General features: G+C 59.5%; 1 protein-coding gene across 5 annotated transcripts in view; it reads right to left on the reverse strand.

The window, feature by feature from the left end:
* The window catches only part of WNT7B (Wnt family member 7B), a 93857-nt gene that overhangs the window by 20609 nt on the left and 52462 nt on the right, over positions 1 to 20786 (reverse strand). The window contains exon 5 of one of the 5 annotated variants that reach the window (XM_082350838.1): positions 12509 to 15759. The exons of the other annotated variants lie outside the window; for them this stretch is intronic. Coding sequence (XP_082206964.1) covers positions 15681 to 15759 — 79 coding nt within the window. The 3' untranslated portion in view covers positions 12509 to 15680. Of the gene's footprint in view, positions 1 to 12508; positions 15760 to 20786 lie in introns of those variants that run through there. 5 annotated transcript variants of the gene reach the window in all.

Below are 20786 nucleotides of genomic sequence, written 5' to 3' on the forward strand. Positions count from 1 at the left end.
ATGCTCACAAATGTTTGGGAAGTGAGCTTTCTAAATTTCACTTGCAATTCACCAGAAATTCTCGGTCAAGTGTTTCAACAAATAGAGCACCAAAAGCTTCAGCGTTCAAAGCCTTTACAGAATTGCAAAGATTCAAAATGCAGCTTGCAAACAGAAGACATTAAAATTCATCCCCAAGGGAGGAATCGATCCCACTTGCCTGTGAGAAAGCAAAAGGTGACGAGGCTTCATTCTGTAATTGTACAGTTGCCCGTTGGCACAGCTTGACATGTGAGAAGCATCTGGGGTTGGGGTTCCTATTGTTAATTGGGTACATTTTTTAAAATTTAATTTAATTAATTTATTTTTTATACGGCAGGTTCTCACTTTATACATATTAGTGTATATGTGTCAATACCAATCTCCCTAATTGGGTACATTTATAGTCTGGATTGAAATGGGCTGGCCCACAGTTTTACAGCATCTAAATTTGAAGAATCATTAAAAAGAATGAATCATAAGTAGTAGACAACTTATGTGACATGATTTTTCTCTTACGGTTTGTCTTTAGCTCTTGGATATTTGCACCCTGAATGGAAGCCAAAAGGCAGTGTCTGTGAGAACATTTGGGCCTAAATGTTTACACATTTCAACGCAAAATATTAGAATGTAGAACTTCCTTTGTTTATAGAATTTTTTCTGAGCTTACCAGGTCCCCCAGACCCGCAGACAGAGAATCTTCTCAACTAAAACATTGTGACCTGCAGAGAAGCATTGAGCAAAGGTACCAATACATTCACATCATAAGCAGCTTAGAAGATTATTGGCAAATTGATGGAAATAAACCTTAAAAATAATAAGACCATATTTTTTAAAATGCACTGTGGAGAGAAATTCCAGGAACAAATAGATGGGGCTCAAAGATGTGAGTGTGACCAAGAATCGACATTCTACATGTGTTATTTTTCTAATGTTCATAATATTTGGGAGAGGTTTATTTTTTTAATGGGCCTTAATGTGCACTGATACAACTTATTTAAATTATTTCAGAAGTAATTGTTTAAAAAAATGTTTTATAATTTTATATATATATAAATATATAACTGTTCTATAGAACCATCATTATCATAAAACGATTTTGTTGGTTCAAACAACTGATAATTGAAATGATTTTTAGTGTCCCCCATCCTTTCAAAATGTGTCCTTGTTTGGACGATAAAATTATTTGTTCCCCAACTTTGGCCTGCCTAGGGGCCCAGCCCCATTTCCCACTCTGCCATTAGCTGGCCCCTCTGCCCCTCCCTGGGCCTGGACAGTCCCTCGTCCTGCTCGCTCCACGGATGCTGGTGACCTCTGTCCCTCCCCTGGGGTCTCTGTCCCACTCCTGGGGTCTCTGTCCCTCCCCTGGGCTCTCTGTCCCTCCCCCAGGGTCTCTGACCCACTCCTGGGCTCTCTGTCCCTCCTGCTGGGTCTCTATCCCACCCCTGGGTTCTCTGTCCCTCCCTGGGGTCTCTGTCTCTGTCCCTCCCCTGGGATCTCTATCCCTCCCCCGGGGTCTCTGTCCCACCCCCTGGGGTAGTGCCCGGGCCTGCGGGGCTTGGAGGCTTCATCTAGGGCTGGACTGTCAGGGTCTGCACCTGGCGTCTCCCCAGAACAGGCACCTGGGGTCTCGAAGCCCCCGGTCATGGAGCCCAATAACCTCCCGTCGGGAGCTCCTGTGACGTGATGACCACTGGGCACCATGTTCCCAGTGTTTGCTGCCAGCCCTGATCCCGCTGCTTTCCACGTGTGGACTGTTCAGTCCCACAGCCCAGCGCAGCCATGGCTTACTCTCCTCTTGCAAAGCACAGAGGGGTCACGGTCACAGCAGGGGCTCCAGAACTCACTTTCTTGACCACTACGCTACCCTGCCCATTTCCATAGAGATGTGAGTGGCCAGTGTTAGGCCCACCTGACCGTCCTTCGTCAGTAGCTCCCTTTTGTCTCCTCTTGACTTAAACCTCTGCTCCATTATCACCTCCTCCAGGAAGCCCTCCTGACCTTCAGGAAGGGCTCCCTGGGCCCCTGGGTGTCCCTCATCAGGGCCCTGCCAGAGAGGAAGCAGGGAGGGCTTCCTGGAGGAGGAGAGGAGCTGCCGCTTTGTCTCAGAAGGTGAGCGGGAGTCAGCCTGGCAGAGAAGGGAGGCGAGGAGCCAGGTGGAGTCTGAGGTCAGAGAGGGCTGCTAGAGGGTGGGGGTGGGAGGGCCAAGGTCGGGAGACTGGAGGAAGGGCGGGAAGTGAGGCCGGGTCTCTGGCAGAGGGAAACCCATGTCTGAGCAGACCACCGAGGGGCTGTGCCTGGCCACCTGGCCTCAGAGGCACGGAAGGTGGAGCTTCTGGTAGAAAATGAAGGAACGGCTGCTGGTCGGCAAAGCCACACCTGTGACTGGTTTGGGAAGTTTCCAATGTCCTCCTGGGGAGCCTGGGTGGGCTCACTGGACGTAACAAGTGATTCTGCCGGGCCTGCTGCGTGCCGTCCCGCCCTGAGTGGGGCGGGGCTCCGCCTGCAGGTCTGTAAGATGAGGAGCTGTCCACAGTCACGGGCAGCCCGGTGGCCCCACCTAGGAGCACGTCTAGTGCTGGAGGCAGCCCCCTACCGCGTAGCCGGCACCCAGCAGGGGCCTCGTGCCCTCGGCTTCGTGAAGCCTCATTCCAGCCTCGGATGGGCTGTCTCTTAGTCAAGGGAACAGGTGTCCTGAGAGGGGCTTGTACATTACAGAGATCGAGAGGGGCCCACCAGGGTGATCTCCCTCCCACCGCTATTCCCTCCAAGCCCAGGAACCTTCCATGGCTCCCCACTGACCAGAGTCTCAACTCCCAGGCCTCGAGTTCCAGGGGTGTCAGGATGCACCCCTGCCTCCTTCTGCAATCTTATTTCTTTCACAAAGCACCAGGCTTTCTGGATGTTTCAGTGTGCTCAACACCAGCCGTTCACCAGGTCGACAGCCCGGCCTGGGAGAAAGCTGGGGCCGGGAGACAGGAGGAACCGGGTCAGGGACCCCCGTTACCTCCTGCGCCCTGTGGGCCTGGCAAGTTACATCCCTCGTCCCTCAGGAGACAGGGAGACACCTGTGAATTAGGACAGAGGTGCCCGGAAAGCTCTCCTCCCGGCCCATCTCCACCACCTCAATGGGCTGCCTGGCCCATGCTCACGCTCCAGCTGACCTTAACATTCACAGGTCTGCCTGGCGCTTTACAGTTTGCAAAGGGCTTTCTGCCCATTGACTGACCTGGCCTCACTCCCTCTCTGGGCAGGGCTGGGGCCCAATTTGCAGGTGAGAAAACAGAGGCTCAGAGAAGGAGTGACCTGCCCAAGGTCCCACAGGGACTCGGCTCCCCTCCCCACCCCACCCCCCGAGACTGCAGTAGCATTGATGGGGACTCCTCTCTAGAGTGGCCACAGGAAGCCAGCAGTGGGAGATGTCTACCTCGGCTGCCACGAGGCCTGGTCTGGCTGATAAAATGGTTAATGTTCAAACCACATCAAGGAATTCCCCCCTCCCCACTCCCCCCATGTACACACACTCACCACAAGCCTGAGAAACAAAACCAGACTCACCAACATTGGGGAGATGAAGAGGGGGTCCCCCTCCCCCCCTGACCTGCCACCCAGGGGCCCACAGGGGCCTGGAAGTCACTGCCAGGGACCAGGGGGTGAGCAGAGCAGACACCCTAAACAGCAGGCCAGCTGCAGGCAGAGCCCTTCCTACCGTGGCATCTCTTAAAAATAATATTGGCCGATTTCCTTAATTAAAAAGAGTATTACACAAGACTTACCAGAAAGCTACAGTAATGCACAGTACACAAGGCTGAAAAGCTACAATAATCAAGATAGCGTGGTATCACTGAAAGAACAGACAAATGGATCAGTGGAACAGAGCAGAGAGCCCAGAAATAGACCCCCATAAATATAGTCAGCTGACCTTCGATAAAGGAGCACAGGCAACGCAAGGGAACAAAGAAAAGTCTTTTCAACAAATCGTGTTGGAACAACTGGACAGCCACATGCAAAAAGAGAATCTAGACACAGACCTTACATCCTTCACAAAAAGCAACTCAAAATCATAGGCCTCAATGTAGAGTGTAAAACTATAAGACTCCTAGAAAATAACACAGGAGAAAACCTAGATGATCTTGATAATGGCAATGACATTTTAGACATCGCACCAAAGGTGTGATCCATGAAGGAAATAATCCATTAGCCGGACTTCATTAAAATTAAACACTTCTGCTCTGTGAGAAACAATGTCAAGAGAAGGAGAAGACGAGCCACAGCCTGGGAGAAAATATTTGCAAAACACATCTGATAAAGGACTGGTATCCTGGGCTTCCCTGGTGGCGCAGTGGTTGAGAGTCTGCCTGCCAATGCAGGGGACACGGGTTCGAGCCCTGGTCTGGGAGGATCCCACATGCCGCGGAGCAGCTGGGCCCGTGAGCCACAACTACTGAGCCTGCGCATCTGGAGCCTGTGCTCCGCAACAAGAGAGGCCGCGATAGTGAGAGGCCCGCGCACCGTGATGAAGAGTGGCCCCCGCTTGCCGCAACTGGAGAAAGCCCTCGCACAGAAACGAAGACCCAACACAGCCATAAATAAATAAATAAATAAATAAATAAAATTAAAAAAAAAAAAAAAAAAAGGACTGGTATCCTAAATATACAAAGAACTCTTAAAACTCAATGATAAGAAAGCAAACAGCTTAATTTTAAAAATGGACAAAACTTCTGAAAAGATACCCCCACCAAAGATGATAAATAAGCATATGAAAAAATGCTCATCGTCATATATAATCAGGGAAATGCAAATTAAAATAACAATGAGATACCAGTACACACCTATTAGAAGGGCCAAAATCCAGATGACCGACAACACCAAGTGCTGACGAGGATGTGGAGCAACCGGAACTCTTGTTTACTGTAGGCGGGAATGCAGAATGGTGCAGCCACTTTGGAGCACAGTTTGGCAGTTTCTTACAAAACTAAACATACTTTTACCATATATTCCAGTGTTCACTCTCCTTGGTATTTACCCAGAGAAGTAGAAAACATGTCTACATAAAAACCTGCACCTGGATGTCTCCAGCAGCTTTACTCATAACTGCCCAAACGTGGAGGCAACCAAGATGTCCTTCAGCATGTGAATGGATAAACAAACTGTGGTCTATCCAGACAATGGAATATTATTCAGTTGCTAAAAAGAAATGAGCTATCAAGCCATGAAAATATATGCAAGAACCTCAAATGCATGTCACGGAGTTAAAGAAGCCAATCTGAAAAGGCTACATAATGTACGATTCCAACTCTATGACATTCTGGAAGAGGCAAAACTATGGAGACAGGAAGACCAGTGGTTGCCAAGGATTGGGGGCAGGAAGAGGAGAGATGAATAGGTGGGGCACAGAGGGTTTTTAGGGCAGTGAAAACACTCTGTATGATACTGTAATGGTGGACACATGTATGTGTCAAACATACATGACAAACATGTATATGTTTGTCAAAACCTATAGAATGTATAACACTGAGTGAACCCTAAAGTAAACTATGGACTTTATGAATAATAATGTATCAATACTGGCTCATCAATGATAATAAAGGCACCACACTCATGGGAGATGTTAATGATAGGGGAAACTGTAGGGGGCGTGGGGAGTGGGGTATATGGGAACTCTGTACTTTTTCCTCAGTTTTTTTGTAAACCAAAACTGCTCTAAGAAAAAAGTCTATTTTTTAAAAAAGGTGGGGGGGGGCATTACATGAGTTACAACCACACACAACAGTGTGGGTGAAGCTCGTAAACACCATTTTTGTTTGTTGATGCATTCTTTTGTTTCCAGCTTCACTGGGTTGCCACTTACCCTAAAAAGTGTACTATTTAAGATACACAGTGTGAAGTTTTGATAACGTACACTTCGTGTTGTGTTTCCGCTGATCCAGCTAACTCACATATCCCGCCCCTCCCATAGCCATTTTCCTTCGCAAACACAGAGTCGAACACAGAATCCAGACAGCCCAGGGGACAGGCCGTGTGACCATCCCTGTGAGGGATAAAGCGGGAGGGAAGCGCAAAAGGCGGCCGGGGTGGGACCACAGGCAGGAGGGGCTCCGGGGCCTCTGGGAACTGGCCACGTTCTGTTTCTGATCTGGTGCCGCTTACGTGCAGGGTTTGGTTTGTGAAAATTCGTCGAGCTGTACACTTCTGTGTCCACTTTCCTGTGGGTTATACTTCATTAAAAAGTTCCAGAAAAAATAGTGTTTGCGGCAGAAAACTGGAAATCCCAGAAAAGCAGAAGGAAGCCGGTCGCTCTTGTCCATTCTCTGCCCACCGGGAGGGGTCCTCGACTTGGAAGGCTCGGGCAGGGGGCGTCCAGGCCGCAGACCGCACGGCCCCCTAACCCTGCACCTCGGGCCCTGGGCCCGGCAGGGGTCTACGTCCCCCCTGGGGCCCCTGTGTCCCCTGGGGCCCGAGCTCCGGGCCTGCCGGGAGGAGGGTCAGCCGCCCTTGGGAGGACCTCCCAGGATGGGTGAATCACTGCCTCTTGGAAGGATGTTCTCTTTGTTCGGGAAACACCCACTCGATGCCACTGAGGCTGGGCCCGGGGACGGGGGACTCGGTCCCCACCTCCCAGGGGATCCCCAGGTTGGTGGCTCCAGCGGTCAATATCTGGGCGTCAAGGGGCAGGGCGGGCCGGGGCCGCTCTGGGATAGGCACCTGAGCCCTCCCTGGGCACCCCACCGCAGCGGCTCTGCGCAGACCCTGGTGTGCCCCTCGTCCTCGAAAGGCGGTGGCCGGGCCGGGGCCTGGGCCAGGGCTGGGGCTGGGCGGGTGACATCATGAATCGAGTGTTGCCAGTTCCTTCCCGACCTCGGAAACCCCAGCATCCCTCTCCAGGAACTGGCCTGTGGAATTGGCTTTGGCCGGCCGCCCCGGCAGTGCGGCGGGGAGGCCCCAGCCCCACAAGCCCCGGGCGGCCTGTCCCCGGGGCCCCCTTTCTCGCGGGGGCTCCTGGAGAGCCTGCGCCAGTGTGAGAACAGGCAGGGCCGGCTCCCGCCGCCCCTGCCGCCCCCCTTCACTGCAAGGAAAATAAACAGCTGTCTGCCTTTCTGCACAACTGGAAACCCCGCCGTGGCCCGCGGCCTCAGACCGAGCTGTGGGGCTGAGTCACCGTCCATCCCGGGCGCGGGCAACGGGCAGGGGCCCCGGGGCGGCCCCGAGGAGCCCTGCCGTGACCTCAGGCCAGGCCTGCCCCTCTCTGCACCCCACACTCGCCCCCGAGCCCGGAGGACGGGGATGCGCCCCTCCCGCTGCAGCCCTGGCTCTTCCAAGGCTCAGCTCGTGACCCTCGGCCCCGCATCCCGCAGGCCCCCACCCCCCGCCACCTCGGTGGCCTCACCGCCTGAACCAGAGGCAGGCCCGGCGCTTTGGCTCCGTCCGTGGTTGTGGACGGTGACAACGGTGCCTGCGGCTCTGCGATCCAACCAGAGGCCACAGCCAGCGAAAGGCCTCACCATAGCAGGACAGGAAAATGGTCATTTCAGGATGATTTTTAACGAAGGTGGAAATGGAATGGGCCCCCCGGTGGGCCCTGGCCAGTCCTCAAGTTGCCACGGTCAGGTCCTCAGGCTCCGATGCCCCCTCCCTCCCGACTCTTCTCTCTATTTCCCTCCCTCCCTCCTTTTTTCCCTCCCAGCCTCTCCCCTTCCTTCCTTCTCGTCCACTGATAACTTCCCAGTTTCTCCAAGCCAGCTCCCTCCTTATTCCAGCCTGAGTCAGCCTTTGCCAGGCACCTGGCCATCCTTAAGTGCCTACTGTGTGCCGGGCCTGCGCTGGCCCTCAGTCCTTGGGGAGAACTCCAGCCCTGCCTGGGGACAGATCGGGACAGGGCCCGGGTGGAGATCGGGCTTTAGAGCCCGCGAGGCTACCTGCCGTGAGGGCCACACGGTGGCTCCCCGCTGAGAGGCTGGTCTCCGGAGAGCCTCGGCCAGCCCTGCCGCTGCAGGAGGAGCTAACCCGGGGTCGGGGGTCCGGGGGGTGGGGGGGGGGGCGGTGTAGGCTTCCCAGGCAGAGGGGTGGGCCCTGAGCAAAGGTTCAGAGCTGGAACGTGGCCGCAGGAAAGCGTGCCTTTGGGGCAGTGTGGGGACGCTTGCCCAGGGGGCAGGAGCTCCAGGGAGACCAGCCAGGGCTGCTCCGAAGGCTCACGCAGGCTCTGGGGGGTGACGAGGGAGGGGCCGCAGGCTGAGCAGAGGGCCTGGTGGGGCAGGGAGGATCAGAGGGCAACTGGAGTCCCCGCTGGGTTCCCACGCTGGACAGCGGGGCAGGTGTGGCCTCGGGGTCAGCAAGCAGCGGGAGGCTGGGGAAAGCCGGGTGTCTGGCCAGGGCGGGCGGCAGGAGCATCAACCAATTAACCTGCGATCGCCCGGGGAGATGCTAAGAGGATTTGCCTTTTGTCTGGCTAATTATTCTGCGTCTCCGCTTTTCCTTTCCTGGGGAGCTCAGGCCCTTCCCAGAGCTTTAATTAAAAGGAAGCCGCTTTCTCAATTACCCCAAGGGTGGGGCAACCGGCGAAAGCCCCAGGGGTGGCCCTCCTGGGTCCAAGCAGAGGCTCCGGGGCGTCTTCCCAGGGCGTGGGATCATCACAGGCGAGGATGCTGAGGCCCACCGGCGCTGGCTCTCGGGCCCCTCCAAGCTACAAGGCATCCCCGGTAGAAGGCGGGAGCCCCGGCAGCTCACAGGAGTGGGCTCGTGGCTGTGATGCGGCTGTGACTGTCTCACAGAGGGGACCCAGGGACGTTCCCCAGCCCGGAACAACAGGGCCGCTTCCTGGGCTCCACCAGCCCTGACGGGTGTGGGGCAGGAGTCGGGCCCAGCCCGTGAGCCGCCCCACACCCCCTCCCCAGCCCTACTGAGAATGTTCACGGCTCGGGGGGAAGAGCACGAGGCCGCGGAGACCAGACCGCTTCCCGTCCTGCTGATGCCACCCCAACCGCAGCCACCAGCAGGCACTGTCGGAGGCCTTGCTCCCCCTCCGCCAGGCCCCTCACCCCGCCTGCCCCGCGGAGCACTGCGTACGGGAGTCTCTCTCCCCTCGACTCTGCTCCGGGCCCACTGCGGCGTGAGCCCTTGGGTGCCGACAGGAGGACGGCATAGCCCCTCACAGCCACTGGGATGAGTCGGCAGTGGCTCGGCCCCCGGAGCCCCTGCTCCTGCCCTTGTCGAGGTGTGGGCAGGGCCACCTCCCTGGGAGATTCTGGGGGAGAATTCTTCCAGCTCCTGGTGCCTGCCGGCATCCTTGGCTTGTGGCCGCGTCACGCCAGCCTTCAAGGCCAGCATCTTCCCGCCTCTCTCTGCCCCGTCTTCACGTGGCTGCTCCCCTGTATGTGTCGGAGCCCCTCTGCTCCCTCTCAGGATGTCTTTGGCTGCGTTTAGGGCCCACGGATAACCCAGGATAATCTCCCATCTCAAGATCCTGACTTTAATCACATGTACCATGTAAGGAAACATGTACAAGCACGGCATTAGGACCTGGATGTCTCTGAGGGCCCTCTTCAGCCCTCTACAGACAGCCTGGGCTGGCGGACTCCCCAGACCCCGCCCGCCAGCACCTGGGGCTTCCCGGAGGAGGAGGTGACTTGTGAACCGCTCTTAAAGGATGCGCAGGAGTTTACCCAGCAGAGAGGATTGGAGGGTCTCCTTGGGAAAGGAAAAGCAAGCCGGCGGGGCCGGGGGAGCAGTGGCACCGGGGAAGGGGGGGCCTGAGGTACTGGGGGTTTGAGAACAGGCCACTCCGGCCATGTTCATGTCCTGTGGGACCCCGGGGAACCACTGGGGCGTTCAAAGACCTAGCAGCCATCGAGGCGCTGAGGACGAGGGCCCGGGCCAACCCCTCTCTGGCCCCCAGCGCGGTACTACTTGGGCGTGGCGTGGGGCTCCTCTGCCCCGCTCGGGGGGCTGCTCTGTGGGGAGTGCTTCTGTTCACATGTTCATTCATTCCTTCCTTCCCCCACTGATGCCTCACGTTCTCCTTCATTCATTCACTCGTCCTTCTGTTCACCCATCCCATAGTGCATTCTTCCACTTGCTACCTTTGGGAGGTCTGGGGCAGGTGCTGGCTATGCACCCACGGAAGAGAGACCTTCCTGACAAAGCTGACAACCAGTAATGGCAGACGCACCGAGAACCCAGGGCCAGGGGCCTGAGAGCGTCCATCGGATCTGACCCCAGGCGTCACCAGGCCATGCCAGGGGGTGACCGTGCTTTTGGGGTGGCAGCAGAGTCTGTGGTCCAGGCTCGGCATCCAAGCCCTGCACACTCTGGACCCATCCCTTGCTGGCCTCCCAGAGCTCTGCTTGCACCCTGTGGGCACCAACATGCCCACCTGGGCTTTCCTGCCCTCGCCCTGGGCTCCGGAAGTCCCTCCCCCATCTCCGCCAGCCAGATCTGGAAAGTTGAACTTGGCCTTAGGAAGCTGGGGGTGGTCCTCTGAGTCCCACAGCCCTGCTTCCCACCAGGCGCTTCCCTCTGGGCCCTGGGTCCTTGTCTGGTCTCTTTGCTGGGCAGCTGCAACCGGCAGGACCAAGCCTTTCTCACTTCCAACCAGGAGGCCTAGGGTCGTGGTGGTATGGGCAGGTGGGCTGCACCGTCGCAGCCTCTCCTGAGATCAGTCAGCACTGAGGGCCCCGCCTGCCCATGGGGCACAGGGGGCCCGGCTCTGTCCGGACCTCCCCTCTCCATGGGGCGACAGCCAGCAGTGGACAGCAACAGCCGGACCTCCCGGGAAATGGCAGGTGGGTCTCCCACCGTAACCCTAGGTAAGCCAGACCGCACCCGGTAACAAGGCGTCCTTGTACCGCCTGCTCTGACCCACGACCTCCATGGCTAATTAGCATGCCTAAAAGCTCTCAAAGCATTTCTGGAACTTGTCTTTCATGTGACAGTTTCACTCAGGGACATTCGAGCACAGAACCTCGACTTTGGCTTTCTGCCGGGACTTTGCCTCTGGGTCCCCGGCTGAGTCGGGGGTGATGGGACCGGTGCTGGACTGCTCTGTCCCAGGCCACCCCCAGTTTGCAGAAGCTGAGAGCCCAGTTTCAGGGAGCCTTTGTCTGGGGGGAGCCCCTGGGTTGGCAGACGGGGGCCGGGGGACCAGCGCAGCCTCTCTGGCCCAGGGCCTCTCCAAGCCTTGCGCACCTTCCGTGAAACTGCAGGGCTGGACTTCCTTTGTGGTTGTCAAACATTTTTAGTAGCAGAGACCTTTTGTTAAATGAAGCCTTCGGTGGAACCCCAACTTGTAAAAGCGGTCGCGGCCGAGCTGTTCTGCAGGGGCGGGGGGCGCAGGGCCCAGAGCCTTGCCCCGAGCAGAGCCTGGACCCCTGCTCCGAGCCCAGGGCCACAGGGAGCACGCCCCAGTGCCCCCTGCCCCTCGCTGCCCCCATCGGGAAACAAGGTCTGAGCGGGCAAGGACTGCTGGTTCTGTGGCCGCCCCCGAGGTCGGCCACGCCGGTGATTCAGGCCCCCAGCCCTTCTCCCTGCACACACACTGGCTGTGGGGCGGAAGAGGGTTTGGGATTTAAACCCCCGAGAACGCTCCTCGGAGCTCTGCCCGGCTGTGTGCACGGGGACGGCAGGGCCTCCTCGCAACCTTCTGTTTGATTTGGTTCAAGAGTCATCACTGAGCCCTACGGTGTGCTTGGCTCCAGGACACGACGGAAAGATGTCCGCCCTCTCGTTCTTCTCCGGAAAGACCTCTTGGGCTCTGAGAATGGGCTTAGGGCCCCAGCATGGTTCCTCCAGCTGGGAGTGTCCCTGGATCTGGCACTTAGCCCTCTGTTCACAGGGCAGCCTCGGCATAGCGTGGACGCGCTCACTGGGCAAAAGCTCCCCCTGAGCTCCTAATCCTGTAGGAACCTTGAACCCAGCCAGGACCTCGGGCCCCGGGTGGGAGTTACTCTGTTCCCGGGGCTGCTAGACGGGTCTGCTTGGCATCGCTAAGCAGTTTGGTTTTGTTTTTATGTATTGTTGTTTTCTGGTATTTACGGCATTTTCTCATTGAACCGATGTCTGGAAAATCTCCACCTATCGATTGGGTCAACAAAACATTGCTGTATTCCTGCTATGCCCTGGGCCCTGTCACTGGGCCTCGCTGGCGACAAGCCAGCAATGGTTGTACATGCCAGTGGAACCAACCGGAAGTCTGGGGGACAAGCTCGGTGAGAGCCAGCTCCGGGGACGGGGCAGACAGTGACGTGGCCTCTGCAGTATGGAGCCCGGGAGGGTCTCTAGGAGCTGGTGACCACCAAGCTGAGACCCAAAGCAGGAGGACAGCCGCACGGAGGTCTTCTGGGGACTGTTCCAGACAGAAGACACCTCATCTGTCCCACCGGCAGATCAGGGGGCAGGAGGGATACCAGGGGTCGTGGGCAGAGCCTGGCCAGGTTGAGGGGAACCAGACAGTCCTGGGCTGGAGGGGCTGGGCGGGGACAGAGCAGAGTCAGGAGACTATTAAGAGCCACTGTTTATTGGATGTTCACTCCTCACCAACACGGTCCTGCTGGCCCTCGCGAGGGAGAGCCCTCGGAGGCGTGGACCGTGGTGACCCCGACCAGCCTGGGGCACGTGCTTCTCCGCTGGCACACAGCCCGCAAGTGTGAGCCAAGGCCAACCCGGGCCCACTCCACCCCAGAGTGGCCCTCACAACCCAGCCAGCAATCAGGCCCAGTGGGCTGGGACGCAGCCAGGAGCTCTGCGTTTCTCCCGCAAACCCAAATTCGGGCGGTAACAGCTGTCCTCTGCCTTGTGGACCCCCACCACCAACTTTGCCCTCTTCTTAGAAGGAGCTGCCTCTGGCGGGCGGGGTCTGGGGAGTCCGCCAGCCCAGGCTGTCTGTAGAGGGCTGAAGAGGGCCCTCAGAGACATCCAGGTCCTAATGCCGTGCTTGTACATGTTTCCTTACATGGTACATGTGATTAAAGTCAGGATCTTGAGATGGGAGATTATCCTGGGTTATCCGTGGGCCCTAAACGCAGCCAAAGGGGTCCTGAGAGGGGGCAGGGGGGCTCCGACACACACAGGGGAGCAGCCACGTGAAGACGGGGCAGAGAGAGGCGGGAAGATGCTGGCCTTGAAGGCTGGCGTGACGCGGCCACAAGCCAAGGATGCCGGCAGGCACCAGGAGCTGGAAGAATTCTCCCCGAGAATCCCCCAGGGAGGTGGCCCTGCCCACACCTCGACTTCGGACTTCTGGCCTCAGAAGTAAAGCCACCCAGCTGTGGAGGTTGGTTAGAGCAGCCGCAGGAGAGAGCGCCCGGCCTCGTCCTCGGCACCTAGGGAAGGGGATCCCAGGCTGCATCCTCACCCACTGCAGCGAAAGCCTTCCTGTGTCTCCCCTGGGGTGGGAGCACCTTGGGGTGTCTTCCTCACGCCCGGGACGCAGCGCAGGAGCCAACGGGAGCATCCAGAGTGGCACCCCCAAATAGGGCACGTCTGCCGCTGCCCACGGCTGATGGAGGCGGGTCCGAGGGCGACTGGGCATCCGGAGCAGGGAGAGACTTCACGGGAGGCCGGGGTTTCCGAGGCTGCTGAGGGGAGAGGGGCCCGGTGCCTGGGGACAGCGCTGGCAGGTGGGGACCTGGGAGGCTCCGGAGCACAGGGCGGGGGCCGCAGGAGGGCGCGCTGGCTGGGGCGTGCGGGGACAGGCCAGCCTTCCCCTGAGCCAGCGCGGCTCAGCCAAGCGTGTGCTGCAGGCCCCAAACCCGCCACCCAAGCCCTTTTAAGAATGAGAACAAATATTTGTGTTGCATGTTGTGTGTGTTGGGGTTTAGTTTTCTTCTCCAGGCTAAAAATAGGCGCATGTCGTGTCCCTGCGGGGATTCCTGCCCCGCCCGCCAGTTGGGCCTGGCCTGGCGCTCCCAGTCTCGTGCCAAGTTGTGACTTAACTGCTGGTGACGGGAGCACGAAGGTATCAGAAAATGATTATGGGGTCAAGGTGCCCATTACAGCCCTGCAGGAGGCATGTCAGCGCCGGGCCGGCCAGGCCAGGGGCCGCATCGGGGTGGGGGGCAGCCGGGAGGGGCTTGGACACCGTCCCAGCCCCGCCTTCACCCAGTGGTAACAATAATATGCCCCCCGACTAACAGGGAAAGAGACAACGCTAACACAGCCGGGGCAGGGGTGGCACACACAGGGTGTCCTGGCAGAAGCCACGTCCCAGCTGAAGGGTGACCAGGAGCCACCAGGGGAGGGGAGTATCAGCCAGAGGGGGCAGGGGCCCCAAAGAAGGGCTGAAGGAGGGGCTGCAGACCGTGCACGGGGGCTGCCGCCAGGTGGTGTGTTCACACCGCAGGCCGCGGTGGCCGGCTGCGCTGCGCTCCAGGGTACAGCTGGGGCATGACCCTGGAGGTCCTCAGGCAGGGGGGTGGGCAGGCTGTGGGGAGGGATCCCCAGGGCGGGGGCACATGCTGGCTGCCACTTGCAGGAGCCTGCAGGGGCTCAAGGAGGTCGATGGTCACCCTGGCCTGGGACACAGGGATTCGGAACCACAGACGGCCTTGTGGCCCTGAGAACCCCGTGAGCGAACGGGAGGGGACCCTGAGCCCCTGAGTCCCAGCCTCAGTCAGGGGCCAGCAAAGGGTGAGAAGCCCCCCAGCAAGGAACCAGAGAGGGGGAAGGGCACCAGCTGAGGGAGACCCCGAGGACAAGGGAGAGGTCGGGGCCCGGGGCTCCCAGGCCCTGAGGCTGCGGTAGACCACGGTCATGAGGGAAATTTGTAAACGGTAAAGAGCCGAGGGCGCACCGGGGCAGGGCTCTTGGTATCCTCCCAGAGCCTGTGGGGCCCGCCCCGTTCAGGGCTGGCCGGGGCTGGCAAGGCCTCTCTGCACAGGCAGAGGTCCCCAGGGAGACAGCCCTGCTTTCCCCAGGGCAGGGTGGGAGGGGCCGTCTACTCCACAGCCCCCCACCCCACCCACGAGCCTGCCCACGGGGGAGGGGGCACTGAGCAGAGCGGGCGGCAGAGGGGCTTGCCAGCGTCCTTGCTTGGCTGCTGGCCTGGGGGGCACGTCTGCCCTCGGTCCCTCGGTGGGACCGGATGGTGAGAGCGGGAGGAGGAGGAGGAGGAGGGAAAGGCTGATGACTTCTTCTGAGTGCCTGGCTGGACCCTCCTCACAGCCCCTGGACAGGCACTCTTGTCCTGTCTTACAGAGGGGAAGCTGAGGCACGGTTGGCCAAGGTCACAAAGACAGGAAAGGATCAGACCCAGAGCCCCTGCTGTCAGCCTGCTCCCTGGCCCAGCCAGCCGCCCCCTCCATCCACGGGCCACCGGGGTGAAGAGGGGCCAGGCCCTCTGAGCAGGAGGCAGGCCTGCATGCCGGTTCCTCCCCAGCCCTGTGTGCCCTGGGGCGAGCCCCTGCTCCCTGCACCTGAGGGGCAGCTGGGTGCTCAGTTCCCCCAGTCCACCAACCGTTCTCTCTCCTCCCGGCCTCTGGCCTGGCTGGTCTCTCTGCCTGGAACATCTTCTACGTCTTCCCTCCTCGTCTCCATCAAGTGGTAGCTCATCCGTCTCATGTGGCCAGCTCTGACCACCCACCCATCTTACATAACCTGCCTTGGCTTTTCCTAAGCCCTGATTACCTTCTTCTACAAAGAACCCTTTATGGTTTATGATGTTTATTACATGGTTAATAGATGCTCGTTGTCTTATGCCCCCAGCAGACTGTCAGCTCCCCATGGGCAGGACTTTTGCTGCATCGCCAGTGCCTGACACACAAGAGAGGCACAATAATATTTGTCAAGCAGATGAATAAGGGTGAAACGAAGTGCTTCTCGCCTCCAGAGGAAACTCCAGGTGAGGCACAGGAGAAGAGGACCTGGGCAAGGCAGCCTTCCCAGAGCCCGACACCATCCATCTGCACCCCACCCGGGCCCTGGCCCAGACCTGTGACCTCTTCCAGCCACAGCACCGAGACTCCTGGAACCCTAGACAGAGAGCGCAGACTCTCAGCATCTGAGAATCAGTGAAGTCAGAATACCGTGGAGGCTGCACACCTCCCTCTCCATCGTGTGGAGATCAAACCATGCTTGAATTCCTGCAGTGATAGGGAACGCCTTGCTTCCAGTAGCTCAGGCAGTCAGAAAGTCCTCCTAATGTGGCCTGAGGCCTGCCCCCCACCAGACCTCCTAGGGTTGCCCCAAAGTCTCCTCACTGAGTGGCTCTGGCAGGCCCTTTCCACTAGAGTGGGGCTGCTGAGATCAGCGAGGGCCCCCCCTGGCTGTGTGCACGCCCCCAGCTCCTGGAGACAGCCCTGGTGACTCAGCTCTGTCGCCAACAGCTGCCCTCCCTCTCCTAGAGTGTTTGCCGTTGAGATTTAATCGATCCTCCTTCCCTGGGAACCCAGGAGGGGGAGCCAACGTTAGTCACCCCTTCTGTGTCAGGACCCATCGACAAGCCATCCCCACTTCCTCAGCAGGCAGGGTGCCCCCTCCCCACACTGGCTGACAAGGAGAAGCTCAAAGTCCTGGCATCAGCCTTGGTAGCTCAAAGCGGGAGGCAAGGGGAGCTCGAGCAGCTGGGCCCATCCTGGCTCTGATGAGCAGCTAGCCAAAGAGGGCAACAGACAGCCCGGCCTCCAGGCCCAGCCAAGGTGGGGAGGCGGGCAGAGTGGCTTCAGGAAGGACCCCAGTGCCCAGCCCGACGACTCTTGTTTGAGAGACTTCTTTATGGAATGGGGGCGCTGTAGATTGCAGCCTGGGTGTCAGGGAAGCCAGCTGGCTTTGCCCAGAAGGCACGGGACCACGCTGGCCCTGGGGCAAGGAGGAGCGGGGAGTGAGAGCTCCTGACAAATGCTGGAAACCATGAGGCTCAAGGGCAAGGAGGAGCGGGGAGTGAGAGCTCCTGACAAATGCTGGAAACCATGAGGCTCAAGGGCAAGGAGGAGCGGGGAGTGAGAGCTCCTGACAAATGCTGGAAACCATGAGGCTCAAGGGCAAGGAGGAGCGGGGAGTGAGAGCTCCTGACAAATGCTGGAAACCATGAGGCTCAAGGGCAAGGAGGAGCGGGGAGTGAGAGCTCCTGACAAATGCTGGAAACCATGAGGCTCAAGGGCAAGGGTCCCTTCTGTCCTTCCAGAAACTTCCAGAACCTTATCAGTGGTGACGCAGCTCTCCAAGCTCCACTCTCCCCACTGCCCAGCCCCCGTACACTCCATGCTCCGGGTCCCACCCTAGACCCTCACTCACCTCCGTTGCTGACCCTGAAGCATCCCTTTTCCTCCTGCCTCCCTCCCGACCCCTCCCTTTCCTTCCTTTCCTTTGAGGCCTCAGCCTAGAGGCCGCTCCTCTGGGAAGCTCTGCCGACAACTCCACGCCCCGCCGCCCCCCACCCCCCACCCCCGCCCCAGGTCGGTTCCCTGCTCCTCTGCGCTCCCAGCCCCTCCTCCCTCCGCTGCCGCCTCGGGGACGGATGGCGGGCTGGGGGCTGGGGGGCACTGAAGGCACCTGTTGTTCATCCTTCTGTCCCCCATCCTGGCCTGGGGCTTTTAAGGGAGGACCTCATTTCAGACTCATTTCTGGGACCCCACCATGCCCAGCCAAGCTCCGGGCCCCGAGGAGATGAGCGGTGATGGATGAGGGGACAAAGGAATGTGGGGAAGGGTGGATGCACCAGCCCGTCCTGCTTGGTGGAAAAAGAGGGGCTCGGGAACCAGAAGTGAGGCTTTGAGCCAGAAACCAGGGGAGGGACTTGGGCAAAGCCCCCCAGCCCACTCTGGGGCTGGGGGGACGCAGTACCCGGCGGAGCAGCAGAGGGGCCCCAGCTGCGGCCCAGCTCCGGCAGCTCAGGCAGGCAGCTTCCCGAGCTGCAGACCCCTGGAGAGGCCTCCACGGGAGTCCGGCCCAGCGTCACCAGCGAGACCCCACACTAGGCTAGTCTGGAAGGAGTGGAGTCCTAGAGGCCACCCTTGGGCCTCAGGGTGGGTGGGCTGGCCCCCCACGGGGGACGAGCAAGGCCACCTGTGCCCAGCACCTGGAGGGCGTCTCAGCCCGGCTGCCCGGCCGGCCACTGGCCTCTGCCTGCAGGTGGAGTAAGAGGCCTCCTGGTCCTGGGCCTGCGCGGCCTGCATCGGGCTGCTTCCTTGCGAGGCCGCGGGGGCAGCCGTTCTACAGCATCCCAGGAGGCTGCAGGCTTCCAGCTGTGCTCAGAGAGGCATGTAGCCCACAGGAGGACAGGCCAGCCGGGGGGTGCTGGCCAGGCAGCTCTGGTCCGGGCGCTGCTCACCCCTGGCGCCCTAGGAGCAGCGCCCGCCCAGGGGAGGCTGCAGGTGGGCCCTGAACCCCCTTCACCAGTGCATTTGGTGGACCGCCTGCCCACCTCCCAGACCTCCGCTGGGCAGTGCTGTGGGTGCCAGGCCTGCGACTCCCTGGGTGCTCTGAGACCTACAAGTTCTGATTCCCAAGAGTCCTGGCGTGCCCAGGTCACGCAGCTGAGTCCCCAGGTCCTACAAGCCCAAGGACCTGATGAGCAGGCGGGGGCATCAGAGAAGGAAGGTGGGCGCAAGCTCCGACCAAGAGGAAGGAAGGGCAGGGACGGCAGCAGGTGAGGTCCAAGGTCATGTTCAGCTGAACCTCCTGGCTCCCGGGGGCCCTGCCCCAGCGCCATGCCTCCTGGGGGACGTGCTCTGCTCAGGGGACCTCACAACTTCCCGTTTGCCTGAGTGTCAGGACCTTCAGTCCCCACTCACCTCTCGTCCCCCTCCTGGGCCCCTCAGGCCCCCTAGACCACAGCTCTGCCGCCCCAGGCCCACCCAACCCAGGTCACCTGCCCCTTTTCCCTTCACCAGGCCCACAACCGGCCCTCCTGACCCCTCCCCGCCTCCCGGCTCTAGGAGTTATGAAGTTCACCCAGGTATCTAACCCAGATCCTGCCTGCTGCTTTTTAGCCCTGTCTTCCCTGTTCTGTGCTCGGCGAAGAGTGAGTTGCTGTCATCTCCTCCCTGAGACCTGCCTCAGCCATTCTCTTCCCACTCATCTCTGTGAGGCCTTGGACAAGGCCCCGGGGCCTCAGTTTCCCCTCGTGGGAGTTGGCATATGATTTGGGTGGAAGGAAGATGCCAGAAGACACCTGAGTTCAAACCCCGGTTCTGCCTCTCACCAGCTGGATGACCTTGGACAGAATAGTGTATTCTCTGTGCCTCAGTTTTCCTATCTATAAAATAGAGTTAGCACTGACCTATCTGGGAAAGGGGTGTTGTGAAGGTTATGGGTAACCGTGGACCAGACCCAGCGGCTGGCGTGGTGGAGGGTGCTATTCAGTATTCCACAGGCCTGCTCACTTCCAAGGGCTCTCAGCCTGCTGGGGGCGGGGGGTGGTCCCAGCAATGAGACCTCTGCCCATGAGGGCAAGAGCCGAGATGGAGGGTGAGGGAGGACAGAAGCCCCAGCGAGCTTGTTGGGGAAGGGGGGGCGTTATAGGGAAGAGGGGTGTGGGCAGCTCTGGGGAGGGGAAGCTTGCTGGCAGGGCCGGGGGGCTTTGTGTGGGGGGCCTCGGGCTGTAGGAGATGAGACAGAGGGTCAGGAAGGACTTCAAAGGCCACAGCAAGGAGAGAGCCTCTGCCCACCATGGCCACAGGGCCCCCTGTGAGCTCTGGCCACTGGACAGCAGCTGAGTGGACAGCCTGTAGGGGAAATAGCGTGAGAGACCTCAATGCAAAAGCTCGGCCTGAGAGCAAAGTGTGGGCAGGAGTGTCCTCCAGACAGAGAAAGAGGGAACCCCAGCCTGGCTGGACAGAGCTGGCTCCTCTGTGTCCATTCTACAGAGGGGGAAATTGAGGCTCAGAGGTGCGGAAGAGCCAGTCCAAAGCGCTTTCCGTCTCTCGGGCTGCATCAGTCCGCAGTTGCACCCCCAGAATGGGCTGCCTGCTTAAGGCAGGAGTGGAGCGAAGACCTGGAGCCCCTGGAGGTCAAGGCCAGGCTTGAAACACCCCTCCCCCCGGGGCCAGACCAGGGCCTGGCCTCCAGCAAGCCTGAATGAGTGAATGAATATGTGAATGAATGAATGAATGGGTGATGGAGACGTGCGCCCAAAACTCCAGGCTCCCCCTGCTAGTGTCCCCAAATCCTACTCAGGGAAGCCCACATGACCGCTCCTGCCTCGGTGATTCCATGCTCTCTCGGGCACAGAGGGAAGGCAAGCCTGGGGAAGGTGCATCCCAGGCAAATTCAGAGGCAGGATGGCACCCGGCACGCCCAGGGCCAGCAGAGAGAGATGGGCCAGAGCCACAGGGGCACAGGTGTCACTCTGGGGGCAATGAGCCACTGTGCTGGGGGTGCAGGGCCGCCTGGGGAAATGCTTCTGAAATAGCAGCCTCAGAGGTGGAGCCTGGGGCTGAGGGTCAGGGGGCCCCCAGGCTGGGCCAGGCAGTGTGGGCTCAAAGCCTCGGGCAGGGCCCCTTGGAGGATGTGCTGGGCGGCCCTGGGAGGCCGGGGCTGGGGTTGAACCGTAGCCAAGAAATAAGTACAGTCTGGGCACCGGGGCCGTGGCATTCTCAGAGCTCTTTCCTCATTCCTGGCCCTGTGGGAGTAGCCGGACCCTGGCGTTCCGCTGCAGCCGCCACCGCGGATTTGCTTACCGTCTTGTGGGGAGCAGGGGCCCCCTGCCAACCACCCCCCAACCCCCCGGCCCAGGCCTGGCTCAGGCCCCACAAAGCCTGTTGACCCCCGAGTCCTGGCCCCGGCCACCTCCGGCTGCCACATGGGGAAACTGAGGCCTTCTGGGGGGGGCGCACCACAGG

Source organism: Balaenoptera borealis, assembly GCF_965194805.1.
Source record: "Balaenoptera borealis genome assembly, chromosome: 13".
NCBI classification, from domain to species: Eukaryota; Metazoa; Chordata; class Mammalia; order Artiodactyla; family Balaenopteridae; genus Balaenoptera; species Balaenoptera borealis.